The sequence below is a fragment of the Oculina patagonica genome, chromosome 8, assembly GCF_052425735.1.
Source record: "Oculina patagonica isolate OP01 chromosome 8, crgOcupat, whole genome shotgun sequence".
Taxonomy (NCBI): Eukaryota; Metazoa; Cnidaria; class Anthozoa; order Scleractinia; family Oculinidae; genus Oculina; species Oculina patagonica.
This window is the reverse complement of record NC_135765.1, coordinates 2372810-2395696: the sequence shown is the minus strand read 5'-3', so window position 1 is coordinate 2395696 and position 22887 is coordinate 2372810. Positions and strand designations below refer to the sequence as shown.

At 39.7% G+C, this 22887-nt stretch overlaps 1 protein-coding gene across 1 annotated transcript in view; it reads left to right on the top strand.

The window, feature by feature from the left end:
• Positions 1-22887, top strand: part of LOC144662022 (uncharacterized) — a 56660-nt gene that overhangs the window by 19843 nt on the left and 13930 nt on the right. Inside the window, exons 21-38 of the mRNA XM_078522754.1 lie at positions 305-1816; positions 2212-2359; positions 2806-2939; positions 3031-3259; positions 3819-4209; positions 4451-4741; positions 5527-6323; positions 7539-7653; positions 8028-8134; positions 8665-8885; positions 9485-9679; positions 10191-10259; positions 11373-11513; positions 12305-12444; positions 18596-18826; positions 19546-19657; positions 20110-20294; positions 22407-22551. Coding sequence (XP_078378880.1) covers positions 305-1816; positions 2212-2359; positions 2806-2939; positions 3031-3259; positions 3819-4209; positions 4451-4741; positions 5527-6323; positions 7539-7653; positions 8028-8134; positions 8665-8885; positions 9485-9679; positions 10191-10259; positions 11373-11513; positions 12305-12444; positions 18596-18826; positions 19546-19657; positions 20110-20294; positions 22407-22551 — 5163 coding nt within the window. The remainder of the gene's footprint in view (positions 1-304; positions 1817-2211; positions 2360-2805; positions 2940-3030; positions 3260-3818; positions 4210-4450; positions 4742-5526; positions 6324-7538; positions 7654-8027; positions 8135-8664; positions 8886-9484; positions 9680-10190; positions 10260-11372; positions 11514-12304; positions 12445-18595; positions 18827-19545; positions 19658-20109; positions 20295-22406; positions 22552-22887) is intronic.

Genomic DNA, 22887 nt, shown 5'->3' with positions numbered 1-22887 from the left:
ACAGGATCATACAGACAGTGTTCTAAAACCGTGTCTCCTATTCCGGCTTGTGAAAAGCAACCCTACAATTAAGTTGGAAGACATTTTCCGATAGATGACTAAAGAATATTTTGTTATTGCTAGATTTTTCAATAATATTCAGAGCTGCTTGCCTGATGTCTAATCACAAACCCTTTTAAAGTAGGGGTCTTAACTTAATCCTGCCATCATGATCAAGAATTATATTTTGCGAACCAGCAACCCTTTGTGGCCATTTTTGACAATTTTATAGAATTGCTGGTGCTACTCTACACTATTTTTTCAGATGTTACAGTGAACTGGAAGATCAGAAACAATGGAAGTCGACGCACCGAGGGTTACAAATGTGATACCGTATACTTGTCGCAAGACGATGAATGGCAGATACAAGACGTTAGAATAGGAAGTCCGATCTGTTCTTACGTCATCCTGGAACCTTACAGTGGAGGCGCCAACGCAGACAGGTCTTACTCTCTAACAAACCAACTGCCGCTGACAAGCTTGGGAGAATATCTTAGCCTCGTAAAAACCCGAAGTAATATTCTAGACCAGAATCACCAAAATAACATCGCCGTTGGGCCAAAACATTTAAATGTTTCATTTCCAAGACTTTCATTGGATGGCTGCATTGATGTCACCCTAAAACAGGGCGAGGACACGTCTTATATTATCGACAACGTCCCGGATGAAAAGACTCTTATTGTTGCTGTAAATAGCAGCAGTGCTGATGCATTCCATGAACTGTTTGTCCGACACTCTAAACCCGCAACCGCTTACCAGTACGATGGTGGCTCAACCTTTGCTCTGTCAGCTGACCAAGAAGTGGTAATTCCCGAAACGATTTCTGGGAAATACTATGTTCTGATGCGAAGATATGATTCTTCTTCATCCGCCCTAAGTAACCATGCATCACAATTGTGTGCACGCATTGCCAAGTTTGAAATCCTTCGTGTATTTCCTAATCAAGTAGCGTCACTTGGAAATGCCACTCTGCGCTTTGAAGGAACTCTGTTTGGGCAAAACCTGGAAGCTTTTCTCGTGAATTCGTCTACTAATGAAAATTTCATCAAAGCAGAAAAGGTTTATCGAATGAGTTCTACTGAAGTATATGCCACTTTCATAACTAAAAATTTGACTCTTGGTGCAACCTTCCACGTTAAGCTCGTTAACTCAGAGTCAAAAGAAGAGGCATTATTAGCGCGTTCTTTGGTCATAATCCGCGGTGAACCTGGACGGTTAGAAACACACGTAGACTTTCTAGAAGTGTTGCTAGTGGATTCCCCTGGGGTGATAACATTGACGTATGAAAATGCTGGCGACACTGATATTTTAAGCCCTCTGTTGTCACTCAGTATTGGTGAAGGACAAACACAATTTCGTCCTGTCCAAAAAGATAGAGAACCTGCCCAGTTCTCTTCCGCCGTTATGTTTTTAGCTCAACCGATTCAAGGCCCAGGGGGTATTTTACCTCCAAAGGCTTACGGGGAAGTAGTATTTGACACCCAGTCAGTTGGAAGTGAAGAAGCGAAGGAGACATACAGACTTCAAATGTTGGATGGGAACGACGAACCACACGCTTATATAAACAGCAGAAAAGATCTGAAGCCGGATTTTTTGAACAATGAACTGTGGGCTCCAGTTTGGGAAAACTTCATGGCTTCTGTTGGAAGGACCGCGTCCTCGTTCCAGCGCAGGATGTCAGCGGTCAGTACCTTGCTGAGCATGTCAGGAAGGAGGGTCAACTTGTTGACTGATCTTGTCCAGTTTCAACTTGATATGGCCAATGGCAAACTGTCTGGTAGGTTTGTTGTGATTACATATTTTAAAGGATAAGAGTTTACAAAGCGGATACAAATTTTACCTTTTGAATTGGTTAATTCGGTAGACGTCTTCACTCTCTGTAAATAGCGTGACGCACGTGACATGTCATGTAATGTAATATTCCCCATTTACATCAAGGCTAATTCAAACTTCCTGTTCATAACCTCTCGTTCATCAACATTTGTTTTTTCAAGCCTGAATGCTCCGTTCTATGAACCAGAAAACAGAAATATTTCAAAGGACACAAAAATTAAGACATTTAGTATATGGCTTGTTTGCTTAAAGCCTTTTTCCCGGGCTTTTCCAGATGTTTGCCCTGTTGTGTACAATTGGTGCACGTGTCTTGCTCTGACCTAATGTTTTACCTTAAAGGTGACCCACTCTTAGCGCAGGATGACTTAAAGGACCAATCTTCATTGCGTGGCGCACTGCCTTTAGTCTTGCAAAGAACCTACAGTCCACTTCTTTCTAAACGAAGAGACAAGGGCGCTTTTGGAATTGGATGGATGGCAGCGTGGTGGTAAGAAAACTTCAAACGAAGTCATAAAATCAATCTAAACAGTTAGGGAACAGTCGCTTTAGATGACGAAAACAGCAACAATCCTTCTTGACTCACACTTAGATTAATGGTGCTTACGAAAATAAAAGAAATGAACCTTAAAAGACTTAACCTCAACCTATCCTTGAAAAGAATTCGCGTGTTCTCGAAAATCTATCCCAGTCTTTAAGATTAGAGTAGGTAATCCATAAATGGTATGCTTCGTGGTCAGTCTTGAAGAGGAATCGAAGAGGAAGAGTTTCTTAACTAAATATCATCATGTAAAGTAACTGAAAACCTACATGTTTCTTTATTTTTATCCGTTGTTCAACGAAGAACCTTAATAAGCACCAGGGATGTTGCTGAATTCCGTTCATCGTCATTTTTATTCTGATTTTGTTCTTGCTTTTGCCCCTTCACCAAATTAGGGAGGCTCAAGTAACACAGATTACACCAGAAAAAATTGAGATTGTTCGTTTACGCGAAGAGCTAGTATTTGAGGCAGACACGACTGGACTCTATATGTCACTTGATGGAAAGAAAGCCACTGTTAACAACACAGGTGAGAGGCGTTTGCTGTTTCTGTTCGTTCGTTTTTATAGCTCGATTTAAGATTTTACGCTTACTCTTTTTTGCTTTGAATTTGAATCCAGAACTTCATTTTACCGACTCCAGTATCTCCACCGTGTTTGTTTTTGATTCCGTCATGAAACATCTCAAAAAGATCCAAAGAGGTAACGAGACGATCAAAATCGAGTATTTGCAAAACAGATCCTCGACTTTCAGGCATTCTTCTGGAGGAAAAATCTCTGTGAAATACAACGACAATGGACTTGTTCGAGAGGCTCAAATTGAAGATGGATCCGGTAAAAAACAAAGATGGTAAATATATTTTTGTTTCGCTTGAATAGAGTTTTATAAGGATGCTTAGTTATATTTTGTTAAGATACATTAATTTACTCTGATAACACTGATTTTTATGGCCCAAATCCGCCCGCAAATAGAACATCGCGATCTTGGCAAACGCCGCCATACGTACTAAGTATCACTCATGTTTATAGAGTTTAAATCTTCTTGTTGTAGCCACATACCCCTTGTGGAAATCAGCTTTCTTGTACTTATTTAGTTGACGAGGCAAGTGTGTCTAAATAAAGTTTTACCTATTCCTACGTACCAGTCTGTGCGCGCATTAGCAAAAAACATTGTCGCGTGAAAATCCTGATGTCTATGATTAACTTCATGATGGGAAAAAGTTTTTCTTTGACGTGCGCGCGGGGCGGGGCGGCGGGGGTAGCGGTGTTGGCTGCGGTGTACTAGCAAATAACTGGAATGTTTTTAGCTGCTTTGAGCTACGAAAACTTGAGTAAGTGGCAGCCTCTTTTGGCCTAACCAAAGTCGTGCTGAAGAATAAGTACCCTCTTTTTCTACGTTTTTTTGGCAGTTTCTACACATATAATTGGGATACAGGCGCACTGGTGTCTGTCAGCGTGGGCGAGCAAACAACCCGTTACACATACAGCTCTAAAGGCGACCTTACAAGTATTGTCTATCCTACGTCATCTACTGTCAAGTATTCCTGGAACCAGCATGGACTCCTGAGTAATATAACAGGTTTTAACAGGGATAACGAGTTCATTCAGGGAGTGTTTTTCTCGTACGACTGGGATGGTAAGGTTACTATGTCCAGACTTCCACAAGGCGACTCGGCCGTGCTCGTGTTTAATGAAGAAGCGAGGATGATGGATATAGTCGGCGGTGGTTTTAGCGGTGTACGGTTCGAGAGTGTTAGATCTGATGACGAGGTTGTGCGAATCACAAGGCAAGGAGACCAGGTATTGAGAGTCCTGATTGGTTGTTAAAATTGTCACACAAGTGTTCTTGCTTAATTGCCTTAATTGATATTTTGGCCCTCATATTCGGCGCTTAAACGGGGCAGTGCTTAATCGAGTAAATACGTTTTTTTTTTCGCAGTTGGCATCGACTACAAGTTTTCCTGCGCAAATTAGCATAGTTAAGGATGCGTTGGTACACCTCCTGTTGTTTGTTTTATCTTTACCTTTATCACTTTTCCAGGTTGTTATGAAACGAACGTTCAATGAAAAGACGAATATCATGTCTGTAGTAGACGCCAACAACCACAAAACAGAATTCCTACTGCGGAAAAACGGGGGCGTTCTAAACATGACGGATCCCGATGGCTACGTTTATCAGAATATTTATGATGACAAAGGCAAACTGACCGAGTTCAAATACCCGGATGGCAAGACTGAACTCACTGATTATGACAGCGCTGGGAGGCTGGTAAAGTTCACTGGCAGAGCTGGGAAGGAGGTTACGTTCGAGTACGATGAAAATGACAGAATTGTAAGTTTGTAATACATTTCTTTCGTCAGATCCATCAAAAACAAACGAAATCTCAAAATAACCGTTTTCTAAGACAGAATGCTGCCGAAGATTTAATACAAACTAAGAAAAGTTGCAGTCTGACAAAGAATTGACAGAATTGTAAGTTTGTGATAGCTTGTTGGTGATACTTATTAAATCAAATCAAACCTGCAAATAACAGTTTCCATAGGTAGAAAAACAGCAAAAAGACAATGATAAGAAACAGGGGTGGTAAAAATGAGAAAGAATGAGATGGACTGCGTACAACAAATGTGAAGTACACAGGCGTAAAATCAAGTTTATGAACGACAATGGCAAGGCCATTATAGTTGTTTTAACAACAAACAACAACTCCTTGGCTTCTTAAGTGACAATTTTTCAATCTAGGGAACAATGTAAATTTTTATTCGGAAAATGTTATGTTGTCTTACGTGCTTTTGCTTTGAAGATGGCGTGGGTCCTATATGATTGCTGACGGCAGCGGCCGAAGGTGCTTGATTTTGTCCTATAACTTGCCATGAAATTCCCGAAATCTCTGACAATCATGAAATCTCTGACAATCATTTTTTAGTTGAAAGCTAATGCAAATATGCCAGAGCAATAAACCTTGCGGATCTCCTCAATTTCTTTGAGCAAATGTAAACGCTAACTCGAGCCAACGACCACATCAAAACCCGCCTGTATTTGCAAATCTTTCGCAGATAATAAGCATGTCTTCTTGACTGAGAAGATATGATAAACTCATCTAAATGCTATTTTCCTAGGTCAAAAAAGAAGTTGATGAACTTGGCTCTTCGTATTTTCTTCACGATGACAATGGAAACATCATTCAAACAACAAACGATATCGGAAAAATTAACATTGCCTTTGACAAAGAAAACAGACCATCCAGTGTTACGTATCCAAACGGTCAGCGGATCACTTACAAATTCAACAATTTCCAAAGGCGCGTGGCACTAAACGTCGCTGGGCTAAACCTGGTTTACAAGTATGACCGGTTTTACCGGTTATCAGAAGTCGTTCGTGTAGACCCCAGCGGCAGAGGTGACATCCTGTTGAAATTAGAATACAACTCACAAGGAATGGTATCTAAACGTGTTCTTGGAAATGGAGCTTATTCTGAATACGTTTTAGATCCAATTAATTTCAAGCTGTCGCGAATGGTGAATTATTTCCCAAATGGAAGCATTTCGTCTTATTTTAAGTACAGTTATGACAGGAAAGGGCGTATCATTCAACTCAACACAACATCAGGGAACTGGCATTACAAATACGATGCAGCTTCGCAGCTGATAGAATCAACAGATCCACAAGGAAATGTTGTTCGTTACGCCTACGACAAAAGAAAAAACCGAGTTGTCGTTTCACAAGAGCCTGGTAACAAGACGCTGTACGCTGCAAACGAAGTTAACCAGTACACCACGGCAGGAGATTACGATATTAAATATGACATGAATGGAAATATGGAGGAGAAAACTAACAGAGATGTACGGAATGATAGTGTCAAATTTAAGTTCAGTGCCGAGGATTTCTTGGTGCAGACTGAAACTCCGAATAAAAGGTAAGGAAAACAGTCCTGACATGACGCCATGGTTGAATTATATCATTAATTCCTTCATTGCAGAGATTTTCTCGTTTTTGTAATTGTGCAAAAATGTGTCTGTTAGCAAAGATCTGGCAACACGCAGAACGCAAAGTAATTTTTCATCTGAGGAACATCCATACGTTAAAGAAGTGTTCGGAATGACGGGATGATGTCACCTACTAGTAAAGACACACGTGTGGGAGACGCACTAGCCTGAATTTCAGACGTCCCGAGAGGTCTGGGTTTGACATTGTACGGGTGTCCCTTTCCTCTCGAAAGTATCAAAGGGCACCAGCGAATTGTTAGGGCAATCTAATAAAATATTAGGGCGGGGGGGGGGGGGAGAAATACTCCTAGTCGCTTCCTACAACAGACACCTGAGCTATGCGCTTTCCACAATTCCTAGACCTGACTTTACCTTCCTTAAGAAACAATTTTCTCCCGCTCTGCCTATTACTGGACGTACGTGCTCGTAGACGTATTCTTTGTTTTCACGTGACGTCATCAAAATTCTAATATCCAGAATCGCAAGAACCCTGAGTTTTTATCCTTCACCTGGCTATTAGGCGTCCTTAATATTTATCTTGTTGAAGGTTTTTAGCTCGATAGCATTCACCGTCTTTAAGATAGAACATTTTGAATTTCTGAGTTTCACGCCACACGAGATCCAAGATGGCCGCCAGAAGGCTGTCACGTTCTCATTAAAAAAAGCCTTATCTTGCGATTTTTAACAATCTGAACAGTTGAGGTTTCGCGTGAAGTCTTCATGTGAATGTTTACTTGTTCAAGAGGGTGATCTGATCGCTTTTTGTAGCAGAATTTACTGCCAGATGTTTTCATTGATTTCCGGCCGCCATGTTGGAGTCCAAGCAGTTGGACTCCAGCATGGCGTTTCCACACTGTGCTCTCTAAATTTGCGTGAAATATTTTGACAGATAAATTGAGCACGGAATACCGTATTGACCTGAGACTTTGAAAAGGAGTTTATATATTAGCTTTCTATAACCTGTAATATTCCTTTTTTTTTTTTTAACTCAGTAGTTTTGGATTTTTTTTTTTGCGGCGTGACAGTGAAAACCACCTATGTGTAACACTCGTAAATAATACACGAGATAGCCACTGAGCTCTTTTATACATTGCTCCAACCTGACCATTAAAGGGAGTTTTCTTAAGTTATTTTCTCTCTTGTAGATGTAACTTTGTCTATGACAGCTTTGGAAACTTGTACAAGAAGACATGCGATCAAACAGAAACACAGTACATCATTGATCCATTTGGAAATCCAGGAGCTGATATTGTGGGAAAGGCAAGAGATTATTAGGGGTTTTCTTATCACTGTCCTGAAAACTAAACCAAACAAATCACCGTGTGTAAAATGACATAAACCAATCAGAAGTCATCGGCTTAAAGAAAAAAAAAACATGTCGGCATTCTTAGGTTGGTATACACGAGGGGAAATGTCGCAATCATGTACTGTTCACACGAGGGGACATGTTGCTGACAACTCCGTGTTGCACTAACTGAAGATGAGTACACACGAGGAGACGAGTCGCAGCAACATGTCCCTGCTACATGGCCATATTTATTTTTATTACTGATCATGATTAACATAGATTTCTTTCATGCTGTGTTACTTTTAAGAATATAATATTTAACTGACAGTATTCGTTCCTCCTGTAGATTTCTGGTGGAAATGTAACACACTTTGTCCACTGTGAAGAGCTTGGATTAGTTGCTTTGATTGATGTGAATGGAGAACTATATTATTACGAGTTTGACGGTCTAGGGTAAGAGTTTAGTAGCTTGTGGCACTCAGCAGTTAATATCTTTCTCGTCATTTCTTTTCTTAAGCCCCGGCTAAACGACCAAAAATTGCAAAAAAATGCATGTCGGAGGAACTTGTTTCATCGTTTCATCCACAGTGTCCAGTGGATAAAAATACTTGATCGGGTAGACTTGTCGGTAATTAATTAATTAATTCACTGATCAAATAATTATTACGGTTTAAGAGAAACTTTTGTCACGGATGGTGTAACATTTTAACTATCCTTTTATATTACCTCTAGGGTTTTTCTACTGTACCAAATTATTATTTTATTTTTTCTTCAATTTGAAAATATTTTTGTCATCTGCAAAAACAACGTAATATATTGTGACAAATCTCCATTAACAATCTTTTAATTTAGTATACCCGTTATAGAATGACTTGAATTTATGTCATCTTAATACCGTTTAAAAGGTAGATTGTAACCAGGTGAAATATTTCCACTTGTTTTTCTTCTGAGCTTACCATCATTGTTTTTACTCTTCTGGTCAGGTCTGTCGTTGGAGTACTGGATCCAAGTGGTGATCGTGTCAATCGCTACAGTTATGATCCGTTTGGGAGATTGTTAGAAGTCGATGAAAAGTTGCCACAGGACTTTACGTTTATTGGTCAATGGGGAGTGACTGCTGACCGTGAACTAAGAGATATCTACTGGATGAGATCCAGACATTACGATGCACAGCTTGGAAGATTCCTTAGCATTGATCCACTTGGTAAAAGCACCGTTATTGATTTTTGAAAACCCCCTATAAGTTTTGAGAGTGGCAAAATTTTAAATTTCATTTGCGCAATGTTGAAAAACAAACAGTACAACAAGAAAACACTGCTAAAGAGCTTTTATTTAAACGGTCACGGACAAGGGTTTCATATGAAAAGAGTTAAGTGTTAGAACCACCTAAACAGTACCACATGAAAGTAGCACTCAATAGCTTTTATTTGCGACGTTCACACACAGTCAGTAAAGTTCATCCACAGTCTTAAAACTAGGTTTAAATTTTAAATTGCCAACTTTTTTTTAATTAGCTAGCTGTTGTTATGCTGCCTTTACTTTTGATCAGTGTCACATAAAGTACGTTGGCGTTTCTTCCAATTCTCCCTCTCAAATGACGATCTTAATCTTTTTTGTAATATTGTTAAAAACTCGTCGAATCGAACATCGTTATTCTCAAAATTTGGAAGGAATGTATGTTGATTATCCTTTTCTCATTTAATCTTAAGTGGTAAAACTCATTGTCAATCTCTGATAGAAGACAGGAGGCAGTTGTCCAGCCAATGACAAGAGACTGTTTGCTTATATTTCCTTTGTTTTCAGGTTTCTCAGGGAAAAGTATCAATCTTTACTCGTACGCTGCAAACAATCCCGTGATGCTCAGGGACCCTCGAGGGCGTTGTGTTTCGTTCATTAATGTGGCCGGTGGTCCCCTTGGTGCGGCCTTAAATGCAGGGACGAATGTCGCAGCTTATCTTTATGCTCAGAAAATGAAAAATGAGAAAATATCTTATGGAGGTATGTATGCAAAACGAATAATCTCCACACTTTGTGGTCAACATAATTTTTCTGTTGAGATTAATTAATAATGCGTAGTCACGTGCGTAGTCACGTGCGTAACTCGTATTTTTTCAGTCTGTTAGACAGTTTTTACTAATTAAGCCATCATCAGTGTTTGTTGCCACCAAGAGGGGTGTCTAATGGTTAGTGCGCTCGACTCAGGTTCGAACGGCCCGAGTTCGAGGCCTGACCGGGGTGCTCCGTTGTGTTCTTGGTCAAGACACTTTACTCTCACAGTGCCTCTCTCCAACCAGGTGCATGTATAAATGGGTACCGGCAAATTTACTGCTGGGCGGTAACCCTGTGATGGACTAGCATCCCATCCAGAGGGGAGTAGCAATACTCCTAGTCGGTTAATGCTACGGAAACCGGGATAAGCTCCGGCTGTATGGGCCAATTGGCCCAGATTCAGACTTTACCAGTGTTTGTTGCACTCTGACACAACTTGTTTGTTCTTAATTATTTTTAGGACTGATATCAAGCGCAGTAACCGGCGCAGTGAGCGGTTTTATTCCGTCCTCTTTGAAGTATGCTGGAAGTAAGTATATGCAGCTTGACGTTATATCAGTGACCATGCATGAGCCGGCTACGTCACGGGAATTTGGCAGTTTTTTGGTATAAACTGTTCTGAAATTTGTGGTAGGCAAAAGGAAGATATAATCTTATTGCCATAAATATAGATTTTTCGAAGACGCGCGGAAACAACTTGAAAAGTTTTGCAATCTACTTCTATCCTATCCATCCGCAGCCAAAGATGCTTTGCTTGTTAGCAGTTTTAGTGCTCTAAAATAGCAATTGTTAATAAAAATGGATCATTATTTTTAGGTTTCCTACGACACAAATATAAATTTTGACTGTTCAAAAATCTGTTCAAATCCGTGACAAAGGGATTTTAAATTCTAACTTGCGGTTTGGTCGACTGGCACCAGTTACGCACGGAAATTATAAGTATTTAAGACCAGGTGTTTCTCCTTTGGCGTTACAAGACGCTCCAAATTACTAGACACAAAGGATATAAATGAAATTTTAAATTTATGTTTGAAGTGGCCACGCACTTAGCTTTGAGATAGCTAGTTTCCAGGCATGCCACACAAACAGAGGAAACAAAAGTTTTAAATAAACATAACATGGTTAGAAATCCCAACTGGCAGGAGGCGGACCAGTGGGCTATTTTTAGTAAAAAGCGTGAACGAGGAGTTGAACTCGGGAAGACCGAGAAAAAAACCATCTATACCCATCTTGTGGCAGGGCGTAGGGCTTAAATCCGGGACCTCCGGATTCCAAAAACAGCACCATAAACCACCCGGCCACGCTGCCTCCTTTTCAACAAAACCGTCTTCAGCAGTCCCTTAGCAACAGCTCTGGATCTCTGTAGCTAAGGCGGGGGTCTTCTTAAACGTAAAATACCTAATATTTCCCGCCCAATATGCCCAATCCTATATTGGAAACGAATTACGACTAATGAAACAGGTGAACAGATTTCTCCATAGATAGTATTGGTCAACAATAAGGCATTCTGATCGGCGGATTTTAGTTTTCTTTTACCTTTTCACACTTGTCTTACAGCTAGTTAGTTCTTTCAGTTAGTTAGTTAGTTTACTGCTTGTTTTATCGTTTACCAACCGGTATGTTTCAATTTATTAACCTTCAGAAGTCGCGGTCGGGTTCGCCACAAGCTTTGGAGGCTCTATGATACAGCAAGGCATTGATAACCGTGATGTTAAATGGGGAAAGGCATTGGAAGATGGAATCAATGGAGCAATCTCCTCAGCCCTTCCTCCACTCGGCGGTGGTAATTGTCCTTGCCTTTCTGACTGCTTTGTTTTTATTCCTTTTTTACCAGCCGATTGTTTAGCCTGTGTACCGCCGTCCCGCTCCGCTCAAAATAATCGCGGAGCGGGACGGCTGTACACAGGCTACTGATTCTTATCCTGTTTTTTTTTTAATGCTTCTTTTTCTTTTAAAACCAATAAGTTCTATATTAATTATGGCGCTTCGGTACGGTTGCTTGCACTGAGTCCCGTTTCCATCTTTTTCGATTGAACGGGAAAGTATCATGTGATGACTTTAGACGATAACTCCTTAACGTCATAACTTACTTCATAACTTCCTACAAGAACAACAACTGAACACTAAACTGGCACGTGATCAGGTTATGCGACTGAGACCGCTGGAAATTCGGATCTGCGTCACGTCGACCGAAATAACGTTAAGAAAATCAGAAACTAGGCTACTAGTAGTGTGTCTTTTTCTCTTAGGGTCCGAGGAAAGCGCGGTTATATCAGAAACGCGAGAAAACCAAGCAAACTGGATGAACTGTCGGATGGATGAAAAAGAGCTTGGGGCGAGACGAGAAAAAAAAGACTGCGGACTTTTCCAAGACTTTTCCTCGATCGCGCGCCCGCTCTTGTCTTGCCCATACTAAATTTCGAGAAAAAGCAAACTGCGATCAGTTTAATCAGCAACTAGATTATTTTTTATATTTATTATTTTTTCTGCTATCGTTCGCGAAAAATCAAAATCTGAAAATTATTTGAAATTATTAAATTTTGTTAGAGTTAATACTCTTCTGTTCCTTTTTAGGAGGGTGTGGACAGCGTATTATAGAAACTATAGCAGATTTTAATGACAAGGCCATTAAAAACCTTTTAGTACCACCAGTAACATCATGGGCGAAGGATATAATCAATTTCACCATCAACTGGGTCCGCTCCCTGGATCCGGTGAGTGCTTAAGAGGGGTTTGCTGTACCGGCCAACTAAAGGTATACAAGATAGGAAGAACCGATTTCCCCAAACTTTGTCAGAATAAAGGCCTTGGTAAACTAGTTCTAAAAATATAAGTTTCGGGTCGTTAAGAATTTTTTAGATTTTTTAGTAGAATTTTTAATATTTTGCCCGTGGCGGCACGCTAAATCAACGCCGAAATAGCGACTTTTGTGAACGCTGCTGCTCATATATTAAAAGCGTCCTAGAAAAGATTTACCAAGGAACTCAAAAGCTTTTATTTCCTCTGCCTATTAGTGGTTTTAAAATTATGTGGAACAAAAACTGGAATTTTTAACGGAATTTTTAAATTTATACATTTTGACAGTCGTAGCAACAGCCGAATTTTGCCTAAATTCACGGGTCAAAAAATCACTCTGGTACACGACTTTACCCTTCAAAACTATATACCATAGAAAGAGAATTTCTCCATCTACACTTTAGTCGAAAAAAAAATTGGGATAAATAAAACGGCGAATTTTGAAAGCATTTTGAAAATAGGTCACTTTAGTCATATGAGTGACCTTTTGACCTTCGTGTCAATAACAACAACAAACGGAAGGTCTTCAAATGTTACGTTTCTTCGATAAAAGACGTGTTATTTTCGTTTTGTTGCATGCTTTTAAATAAGAGGAAACCAGATTTTTGGTGGTGGAATTGTGTATTTGCTTTATCGGGGAGTTTGTTTGAAACTTTTACGAGAGTTTTGAAATGCGAGCTTGTCTGCTTTGAGCGGTTCCGGTACGTTGATTACAAAAATCAAATTATACATTCAAATCTGCTTTCAACGAGAATGTGGCATCTACAACGAAGTAAATGCCAATTCACTGAGTAATAAAGAAATATTTCTTACCTTTAGGATTTTTCCTAGTCCAGAAACCACATTATTAGTACCAAAATACGGAGCGAGATGCCTCTTCATGTCTTCTTGTCGCACGCGATCATGTTTCAATGTAACGTCCACGTTAACGATTAACTTGTCAAAACCGCATAATTCAACAGGAAGTACAGTTCACTAAGACCACTAAGGCTTTCTTTGAAGTGTAGAATATAAATATTGGACGCTGTTGGTCGAGTTCTGAGATGTGTTGCATATCTTCAAAGATTGACTGGATAACTCCACTACACTCCGGAAGTGGCGCGGCCACGAAGCAAAGTTTCAACTAGATTATACTTGCTGTCACTCCTGTACAGTTCAACTTTATGGCCGGGTGTGAATATGGACGGATTGCAGTCGGGAAGCAGCGAAACCTCTAGTAGCACCAACGCTCTTAATGGCATGGCTCCAACTTATATTAGTAACTTAATTAAGGTAAGAAAGCACGCACGCTATTCACTGCGCTCTATAAATTCAGGCACGCTTTTATTGCACCAAGAAGGGAAAATGAAAAAGTCTTTTGGTGACAGATCTTTTAGTGTCAGTGAGCCTACACCTTGGAATGCGCTTCCAGCTAGCCTGCGTAATATTAGTTCTATTTTTATTTTCAAATCTCGTCTTAAAACATATCTTTTTAAATTAGCTTTTTTAACTTTTAGATCTTGTCAATAATGTGTATAAAGTTAGTATATTTTAATAATTTTAAGTTTTAATATTGTAATGCGCTTTTGCTCATTTTATATGTTAAAAAGCGCAATATAAATTAATAAATTATTGTTATTATTATTAACCAGTCTGGCCACGAGACGTTTACTACTGAATGATTTCTTACGTTCATGTGATGCTGATACAGTCGGGCCATACAAACGACGTACGAGAGCTAACCATGTATCCAAGGCGAAATCTGTAATTGTGGCTGGCCCAGAAGATGCAGACTACCTCTGGGAGGCCGTAAGAAATTCCGGGTGTGTCGTAAAAGAACTCGGTATTGGCGAGCCTGAGGAGCGAAAAAATCTTGTTGCTCTGGCAGAGTCTTACGAAAACGCATCTTTCTGGGAAACAAGACGTCAAATATTGTCAATCATGGCGGACCTCACAACTTTCAAACACATCCAGAGCTACATTTCAGGCCTTACCGAACACCGGTTGAAAATGGCAAGACAGCATTCTCTTCAGTATGGGCGTGGAGTCGAAGTACCCCGAGCAAAAAGTCCGAGAATGAGAGTGAAAAGAAAACAGCCTGACCACTTTTAACTTACATAACGAGTCCGCATGTCATCCAGGATATCCCGTTTGGGCAGCGATACCTCCGCCTGTCCCCTGGGAAGATACCAGAAACACCAAATGTTATCAATACGATGATCCCCAGCAGACTAGTAAAGCAGTACCAGAATTACTGTGTGGAAACAGATTTAACTCCATTCAGTCTGGACATTATGCTAAGAGTCTTGCCTTCCTGCGCAGCTACAACCAGGAAATCCTTGCAGGGTCTGCAGCAGACGGTGCGAAAGGTTTTGAAGATCTGCGTTCGATGGTTGATGATTGGCTTCGTCCGCGCTTCCCAAGAAAATTCAAAGAAGCCATGCCTTAATGAAAGGCAGTGGTGCGGTGGAAGATTCCAACGTCCTGTTTTCCTGCCCAAATGAGGGTTGTGTAAAGGTTTATCAGAGGTATTCAAGTCTGGAGAAGCATATGTCCTTCGGCAAATTCAAGATGTTGCCAGAAAAAAGACATTACTGGACAAAGCCAAGACGTCATACCACATACTCCTTCAGGAATATGTGAGTTCCGCAAGAGCACTAGAAACAACTGAAGTTGAGGCGACGGAGGGAGCAGGCTTACCCGAGGGTTCAGATGGGCCTTGAAAATAGCCAAAAAGCCCAAACGCTTTAATGAAGCTCAAAGGAAGTACTTAGAAGACAAGCTCAACCTTGAGCAGGAAACTGGTCACAAACAAAACCCTGAGCAAGTTTCTAAAGATATGCGATTTACAAAGAATGCAGACGGGTCGAGGTTGTTCTCCAGAGACGAATTCCTTACTGCACAGCATATGCGGTCGTTCTTTTGAAGAATGGCAGCTAAGTTGCGCAACGCTGTGGCAACTAGGGAAGAAGATATAAGAGCTGCGGAAAAGAGCAGGAGTTTTTGCGATGCCCGCCAGGTTGTACTGGATGACGTGCAGTTACGACAACCCAAGGTTTATGACAACTTCAACCTGTGTGACATGCACAAGAAGGGGAGAATGAAAGCATTGAGTATAGCTATGCTCAAGACTGTTTGTGAGTTCTCTGGCGTTTCCACAGACGGATTCATCGCAACCCGCAAAGCGGAGTTTCTTTTCTCCTTAGAGGAGATTGTAAAGGGTGTAGCCGTTGTAGCAAATAAGAAAACTGTCATGATGCGGTATGTTTTTATTTAAATTAGAAAGCCTGTTTGCTAAGGTTGTAAGGTGTATAGCTTGTTGGCTTAGGTGAGATTGTAAATGGGGGTGGCTCTAAGTAGGGAGTAAGACACCTGTGAAATTGTCATCTGTTATCACTTGAATTGTATATCTTGTTATCTAAGGGAGATTGTAAAGGTGGTGGCTCTAAGTAGAGATTTAGTCACCTGTCAAATTGTCATCTGTTATCAATTGAATTGAAAATCTTGTTGGTTAAGGGAGATTGTAAAGAGGCTGGCTCTAAGTAGAGAGTAAGACACCTGTCAAATTGCCATCAGTTTTCACTTGAATTGTATATCTTGTTGGCTAAGGAAGATTCTAAAGAGGTGGCTCTAAGTAGAGATTTAGTCACCTGTCAAATTGTCATCTGTTTTCACTTGAAATGTATATCTTGTTGCCTAAGGGAGATTGTAAAAGGGTGAAGCTCTTAGTAGGGAGTAAGACACATGTTTATTGTCATCTGTTTACACTTGAATTTTTAAACTTGTTGGCTAGCTTTTTGGAGAAGTAGCTGGTTGGTTTCAGGAAAATTGTAAAGGGGAGTGGCTGTAAGTAGAGGCTACGGCATTTGCCACTTCTGTTTTCCACTTGAATTGTACAGCTTGGTGACTATGTGGTATTAACCAAACAATAAAGATGTTTCATTGTGGATTTATAGTGCATGCACAGTGTATTGGGGTACGTTTTATACCTCAGTTTCTTAGAACTGGGTAATGTCTCATGCCGGACAATGGAATTTGTCTGTAACGTTTAACACGATTTCAATAACAAGGTCGAAAAAAGTTGAATATTCTAAAAACACATACTGCCAAAACAGTCGTTTACTAACTATATTTTTTTGCTTACCATTTAATGAAGTCGATCAGTGCAACAACTTTAACTGTGCTCAAAAAGCTCACGAAAATTTTGCTTTTGGGTCTTCAATATTTTTTAATTGATTACCAGCCTTTACGGTACAGTTGGGTAGCCTGCGGCTTTACTTCACAAATCGTTAACATTCCACAAAGACAAGCAAAAGACCAATTCTGTCGACCGAGAGCTTCGAGAATTTGAAATGCCCTAGTAACACCGGGAAAACGCGCTGCTGCACTACGAAGAAAGCCTACGTGAACTGTACTTCCTGTTGAATTATGCGGTTTTGACAAGTTAATCATTAACATGGACGTTACATTGAAACATGATCGCGTGCGACAAGAAGACATGAAGAGGCATCTCGCTCCGTATTTTGGTACGAATAATGTGGTTTCTGGACTAGGAAAAATCCTAAAGGTAAGAAATATTTCTTTATTACTCAGTGAATTGGCATTTACTTCGTTATAGATGCAACATTCTCGTTGAAAGCAGATTCGACTGTATAATTTGATTTTTATAATCAACGTACCGGAACCGCTCAAAGCAGACAAGCTCGCATTTCAAAACTCTCGTAAAAGTTTCAAACAAACTCCCCGATAAAGCAAATACACAATTCCACCACAAAAAACCTGGTTTCCTTTTATTTAAAAGCATACAACAAAACGAAAATAACACGTCTTTTATCGAAGAAACGTAACATTTGAAGACCTTCCGTTTGTTGTTGTTATTGACACGAAGGTCAAAAGGTCACTCATATGACTTAAGTGACCTATTTTCAAAACGCTTTCAAAATTCGCCGTTTTATTTATCCCAATTTTTTTTCGACCAAAGTGTAGATGGAAATATTCTCTTTCTATGGCGTATAGTTTTGAAGGATAAAGTCGTGTACCAGAGTGATTTTTTGACCCGTGAATTTAGGCAAAATTCGGCTGTTGCTACGACTGTCAAAATGTATAAATTTAAAAATTCCGTTAAAAATTCCAGTTTTTGTTCCACATAATTTTAAAACCACTAATAGGCAGAGGAAATGAAAGCTTTTGAGTTCCTTGGTAAATTTTTTCTAGGACGCTTTTAATATATGAGCAGCAGCGTTCACAAAAGTCGCTATTTCGGCGTTGATTTAGCGTGCCGCCACGGGCAAAATATTAAAAATTCTACTAAAAAATCAAAAAAATTCTTAACGACCCGAAACTTATATTTTTAGAACTAGTTTACCAAGGCCTTTATTCTGACAAAGTTTGGGGAAATCGGTTCTTCCTATCTTGTATACCTTTAGTTGGTCGGTACAGCAAACCCCTCTTAAGAGGCTCAAACTCTCAATTCTCATTACTGGTTGTTATACGTTTATTTCAATGTAAGTTCTGAGAACTTGGACAACACCCCTCTAGACAATTGTTGAATACCGTGTTTGGATGGTAATCCGATATAAAATAATTTCTCCAGAAATAACACCAGAGCTGTGAAGATGAAAATCCAACTTATGATTCCCTTTTTTCACTGCCTTCAAACATAATTATGATGATAACCAACAGACGTTGAGAAAAGGAAACAGACAAAATGGATCGAAAAGAAAAACAGCAACCCTCAGACGGAACCTTTTTAAACCGGCTAAAGCAACTGAGACATCCACTAAGAAAATAGGCTGCGAGCAATCTCTCTTTTTTGCTCTAAAATCTGTGTAAACGAACGCCAAAATATAGTGTTCGCTCGCACACTATTTTCGCGTTCTTCCCCAAGGATTTTAGAGCAAAAGAAAGACTCGCTGGCAGTCTATTAAGAAAATTGAAGATTATGTAAAACAAAACCGTTAGTTTAGTTCTAGTGGGTGAAAACGTCAGAGTTCGATGTTTTTGTGAAGATATAGACGGTAGACGATATTTACGTTGTTAGTCGTGCTGTAAAACTCTCCGACGATCTTAATTGTTTAACCCTTTATATAGAACGACATGATTGGTCCTCCAGGATACGGAGACGCGCGCTTCATTTCAGTGAAGACGCCGCTGAACTACATGATCAGGTTTGAGAACGATCCTAATGCGACAGCTCCTGCGCAGCACGTGATCATTCTACACACACTGGATCAAGACTTGGACATTCGAACATTTAGAATCACAGGATTTGGGTTTGGTAGCTTTAATAAAAAGCTGACAAATTCAAGAGCGTCTCTTCAGGTATGGAAACTAGCCAAGCGCGGGAAAACACACGTGGCCAATTAGTCGGGATTAATTTAAGTTATATACATCTGATTGGTTGAGTAGCTGGTATGACTGAATATAAAACCGCTCTTATAGTCATGCCTTGTTAAAGGGGCTATGTCACGCAATTTTAGGCAATTTCGGCACTGACCAACTGGTCATAGAATTAACTGAAATATCACAATAACAGCTTAAAATTGTTAGAAGTACTCAAACGAAACGCAGAAAGACCAAAAAGCGGCATGGATGGGCAAAATTCGAGACTGATTTAAACGGACTGCGTTCGGGTAAATTTGAAAAACGTCGGCTCGACTTTTTCAAGATTATCTCAATTTGTATGAAAGTGTCGTGCCGTGATTTTGCCAATAAAAGACTTTTGCTCTGCCAACTTGAAGGTTAGAGCTCTTAATTAACGAAAATAATTAAAATACCGTGACTTAACCCCTTTAAACTATTTTACGTTTGTTATGGCGGTTTATCTTTTCAAGTCGCGCCAGAATACTGCAGGGAAAGATCGAAGACAATTAACCTAATCACTCTCTCCCACCAAAACGAGTTGACATAGAAGTTTTTTCCTTCATATACGTACTCTATTTGTTAGCCAGCACATTCCAGAAAACAATCAACTTAATTCAAAGTCTAACGGCTGTAAAAACATATTATGAATGTTCTTTGTTAATTTGTTTATTCGTTAGGAAACAATCGACCTCGTGTCGGAGAAGAACATTTACCTCCGAGTGCTAGCTGGTATAGATGTCTTGACTCGTGAAACACGCTGGGAATTTCAGAGCCTAGATCCTCAGACAGGTATTTTGTGGTTGTTACAGGCACTCTTCCAATAGCCAGTCATAGCAGTTATGGTCAATTTCATACTCTAGTTGGCGAAAACAAGTTGCTCAATTTCCTTCCTTGACTGCATAAATACAGTCAACCTTCTCGAAGACTGACCCCGTTGGGACCGGCTCCAACTCTTCCTCTTTTAGAGAGGTCTTAAAGAGAGTCAACTAGGTAACGTGTCACCAGTAATTCTGAGATAATAAGGCTGAACCCGTCCACATTGAATACGCGTATTAAAATTGAGTTGGATTCATGCCCCCCCCCCCCTTCAAACTGTAGTAAGCCACCTTGCATGAAAAGCTATTGAACAATACTTTCACTGGTCTTCATACAGTATTGCACCTGGTATATGTTTTTATATTTTTAAAAATAAAATCTGAGAAGTAACACGTCTGCCAATTTTTTTTCCAATTCAATAACAGGTGAAGCTCCCGATAATCCACTGACAGGCTTTCTTCCACCGAACAATGGGACGACAGGACAAGGATATGTGACTTTCACTGTAAGCCTGAAGAAGAACTTGCCATCTTTAGCAAGGATTGATGCGAAGGCCAGCATCTATTTCGACAAGAACGAACCGATCGACACTCCTCCAATCTTTAATACGGTACAGAGTTAATAAGAAATAAAAGCTCTAGCGCTATGGGAACAAAGTCTGGGATTTCAGTGGGGCACTCGATAATATGAAATAAAATCACGAAATAATTGAGTGAAACAAATAGGTAATGGAAATTAAAGTAACGGGAAGGAGTCATATGTGTTATTTCTGTTACTTTAGGCAATCAAACAGCTCGCTCAATCTTCAGGAAATATTTTTTTATTTTTTTGGGGATTGAAATTTTATAACCAACGTTTTGTCCTCAAAATAGTTAAGATGATGAGTTAATAGAGGGTGCTAATGGGGGTACCCAATTGTCAGTTAACTACTAATTTTTAAGCCAATTGTCAGTTAACTGCTATTTTTTTGGCCAATTGTCAGTTAACTACTAATTTTAGTTATCTATTCACTTTTCTTTTCTTACAGCGCAAATTATTGCGTCATAACCTGAATTTTCTTTACTTCAGCACGTCTCTCACGCACGTGTATTAGCCATTTTCATAATTTCGATCTCACGAGTATATCTTTGAGAGACCTACCCCTTTTGTATAATATTAGGGAATGTTCTTTGAATATTTTCTTGTGCAATGGTTGTTGTTCTATAAAATGCCAATTTTTCATGAGTATTTTCTTCAAGTTCGGACTGTGTTTGGTACTGCTGGTTGGTATTGCGCTACAAAAGTTAAGATTTAAGTTTTGGTTGGAGGGCCTACTTCCTGTGCTCAAAATTTACTTCCGTGAGAGTTCTTTAGACTAGGCTTTCTGGGTAACCTCTCTCGATAAAATGTGATTGGAAGTGCTTGATTTTTTTCAACCTCGTTCGCAGGGCTTTTCTCTTGGTCGCATTTTCTCATCAAATTTTGTTTGAGGCGAATTTGTTCTAAGCAGTCTCAGGCGTCCCCATTGATAAAACCTTTCCTAACTCCTGGTGGGTGACACGAGGAATAATAATGGTAATGAAATGTTTCAGTGGGCTTGTAATGGGTGCGTATGTCAAACACTGATTAGTATGATGCGACCGCCATTTTAGTGCCCATGGCAGTTCCGTTTGTTTGTAGGTAACAACTTTAAGTCAAATGCACCGAGTCCAAACTTTTCCGCTTGTCGTTTGATTTCCATGAAGTCAATAAAATGTTTACAAGCCATGTCCATTGAATTGTGCTTTGCCATGTCAAACAGTACGCGACCTCTGTTTTCGTTTGAATGTCGATCTTTCGTCATCATCTCGATTAAAACTTATATAGAGTAACTTTGCATTGACCACGCCCCACTTGACGCCATCACGGAGATCAACATGTGCCTGGTACGACCCTGGTACCTTCCGTTTAATTATAATATAAGTTAATATATCACCTGGTCACGCAGCGGGGCAGGTAAATGCCACGAAATAGCTTTTGGTGTTAGGAAAAACTTGTTGTGTTTATTTACAACAACAATTGTGTGCAGTATAATTACTAGAATGTCACTTAACTGTTAACGTTTCATTTATCAGTTAACTACTACTTTTTGGGCCAAATATCAGTTAACTACTATTTTTTTGGCCAATTGTCAGTTAACTGTTAACCCCATTAGCACCCTCTTAATATTCTGTTTTGTTATTGGACAAGACATTAGGTTGTTACAGGTTGATTACACGGCTTCAAGAAAAATGTTCCACTTCTGACACGATGTGACATATACCCCCATTCAAGATAGTTAAGTCTTCCAAATCGTTTATTCCATGTGCTTTGGTCACGTGGCGCAATAATTAGCATAAACACTTACAGAGGAGGCGGGGGAAATCATATCACAAAATCCTCCACTCGTCGGTTAGGCCAATGTAAATGACTCAACCCCTTATCATTTTGTGTTTATATTGCTGAATTTAGAGTGACGGGACAAAGTGGCCAATATAAGGACTTTCTCTATACCTATGCTATACATATAAAATACATTCAACTTGATTTAGTCTAAGTAAGAACTTTATTGTTGTGTCGAAACATGTACGCTAATTGAGGACGCCTAACTACATTACGACAATCATATAATATAATAGGCCACCGTTTATTTCAACGACAACGTTTGTTTTTAATGTAGGATTACAAACACTTTATATACAATATATAATATATTTCTATCCAGATTGACAGTTCAAGTCCCTCCTCCAATATATCTGTTATAAGTGACGTCATGAAGGTTGGAAAACTGGCCGTGGATATCGATACACGAGACGAGGGGTCTGGGGTCCAGTCGGTTGACATATTTTACCAAATCTCGGAGGGTAATGGTAAGTCGGTGGTATTTGAACTTCTTAAGCATCACACGCGTTTCGTTTTCGTATTATTCAGGCACGGGGGTTTACCAGTTTTAAATTTGCCAAACAAGAACTTAACTTGTACCTTAAAAGTAACGCCTGCACTCTCGAGGGACATTAAAGTCTTTGCCTCTTAATTAGATGTTAAATCGGCCGTGAGATGATGTTTTAATGTTTTACACCTTTTAGAGACTTCTATAGAGACCTCCTTTGATACCAATGCTTATTTCATTAACAGGGTTATCCTGTATAAGTATTACCATCGTCGTCGTCATCATCATCATCATCATCATCATCAGCATCAGCATC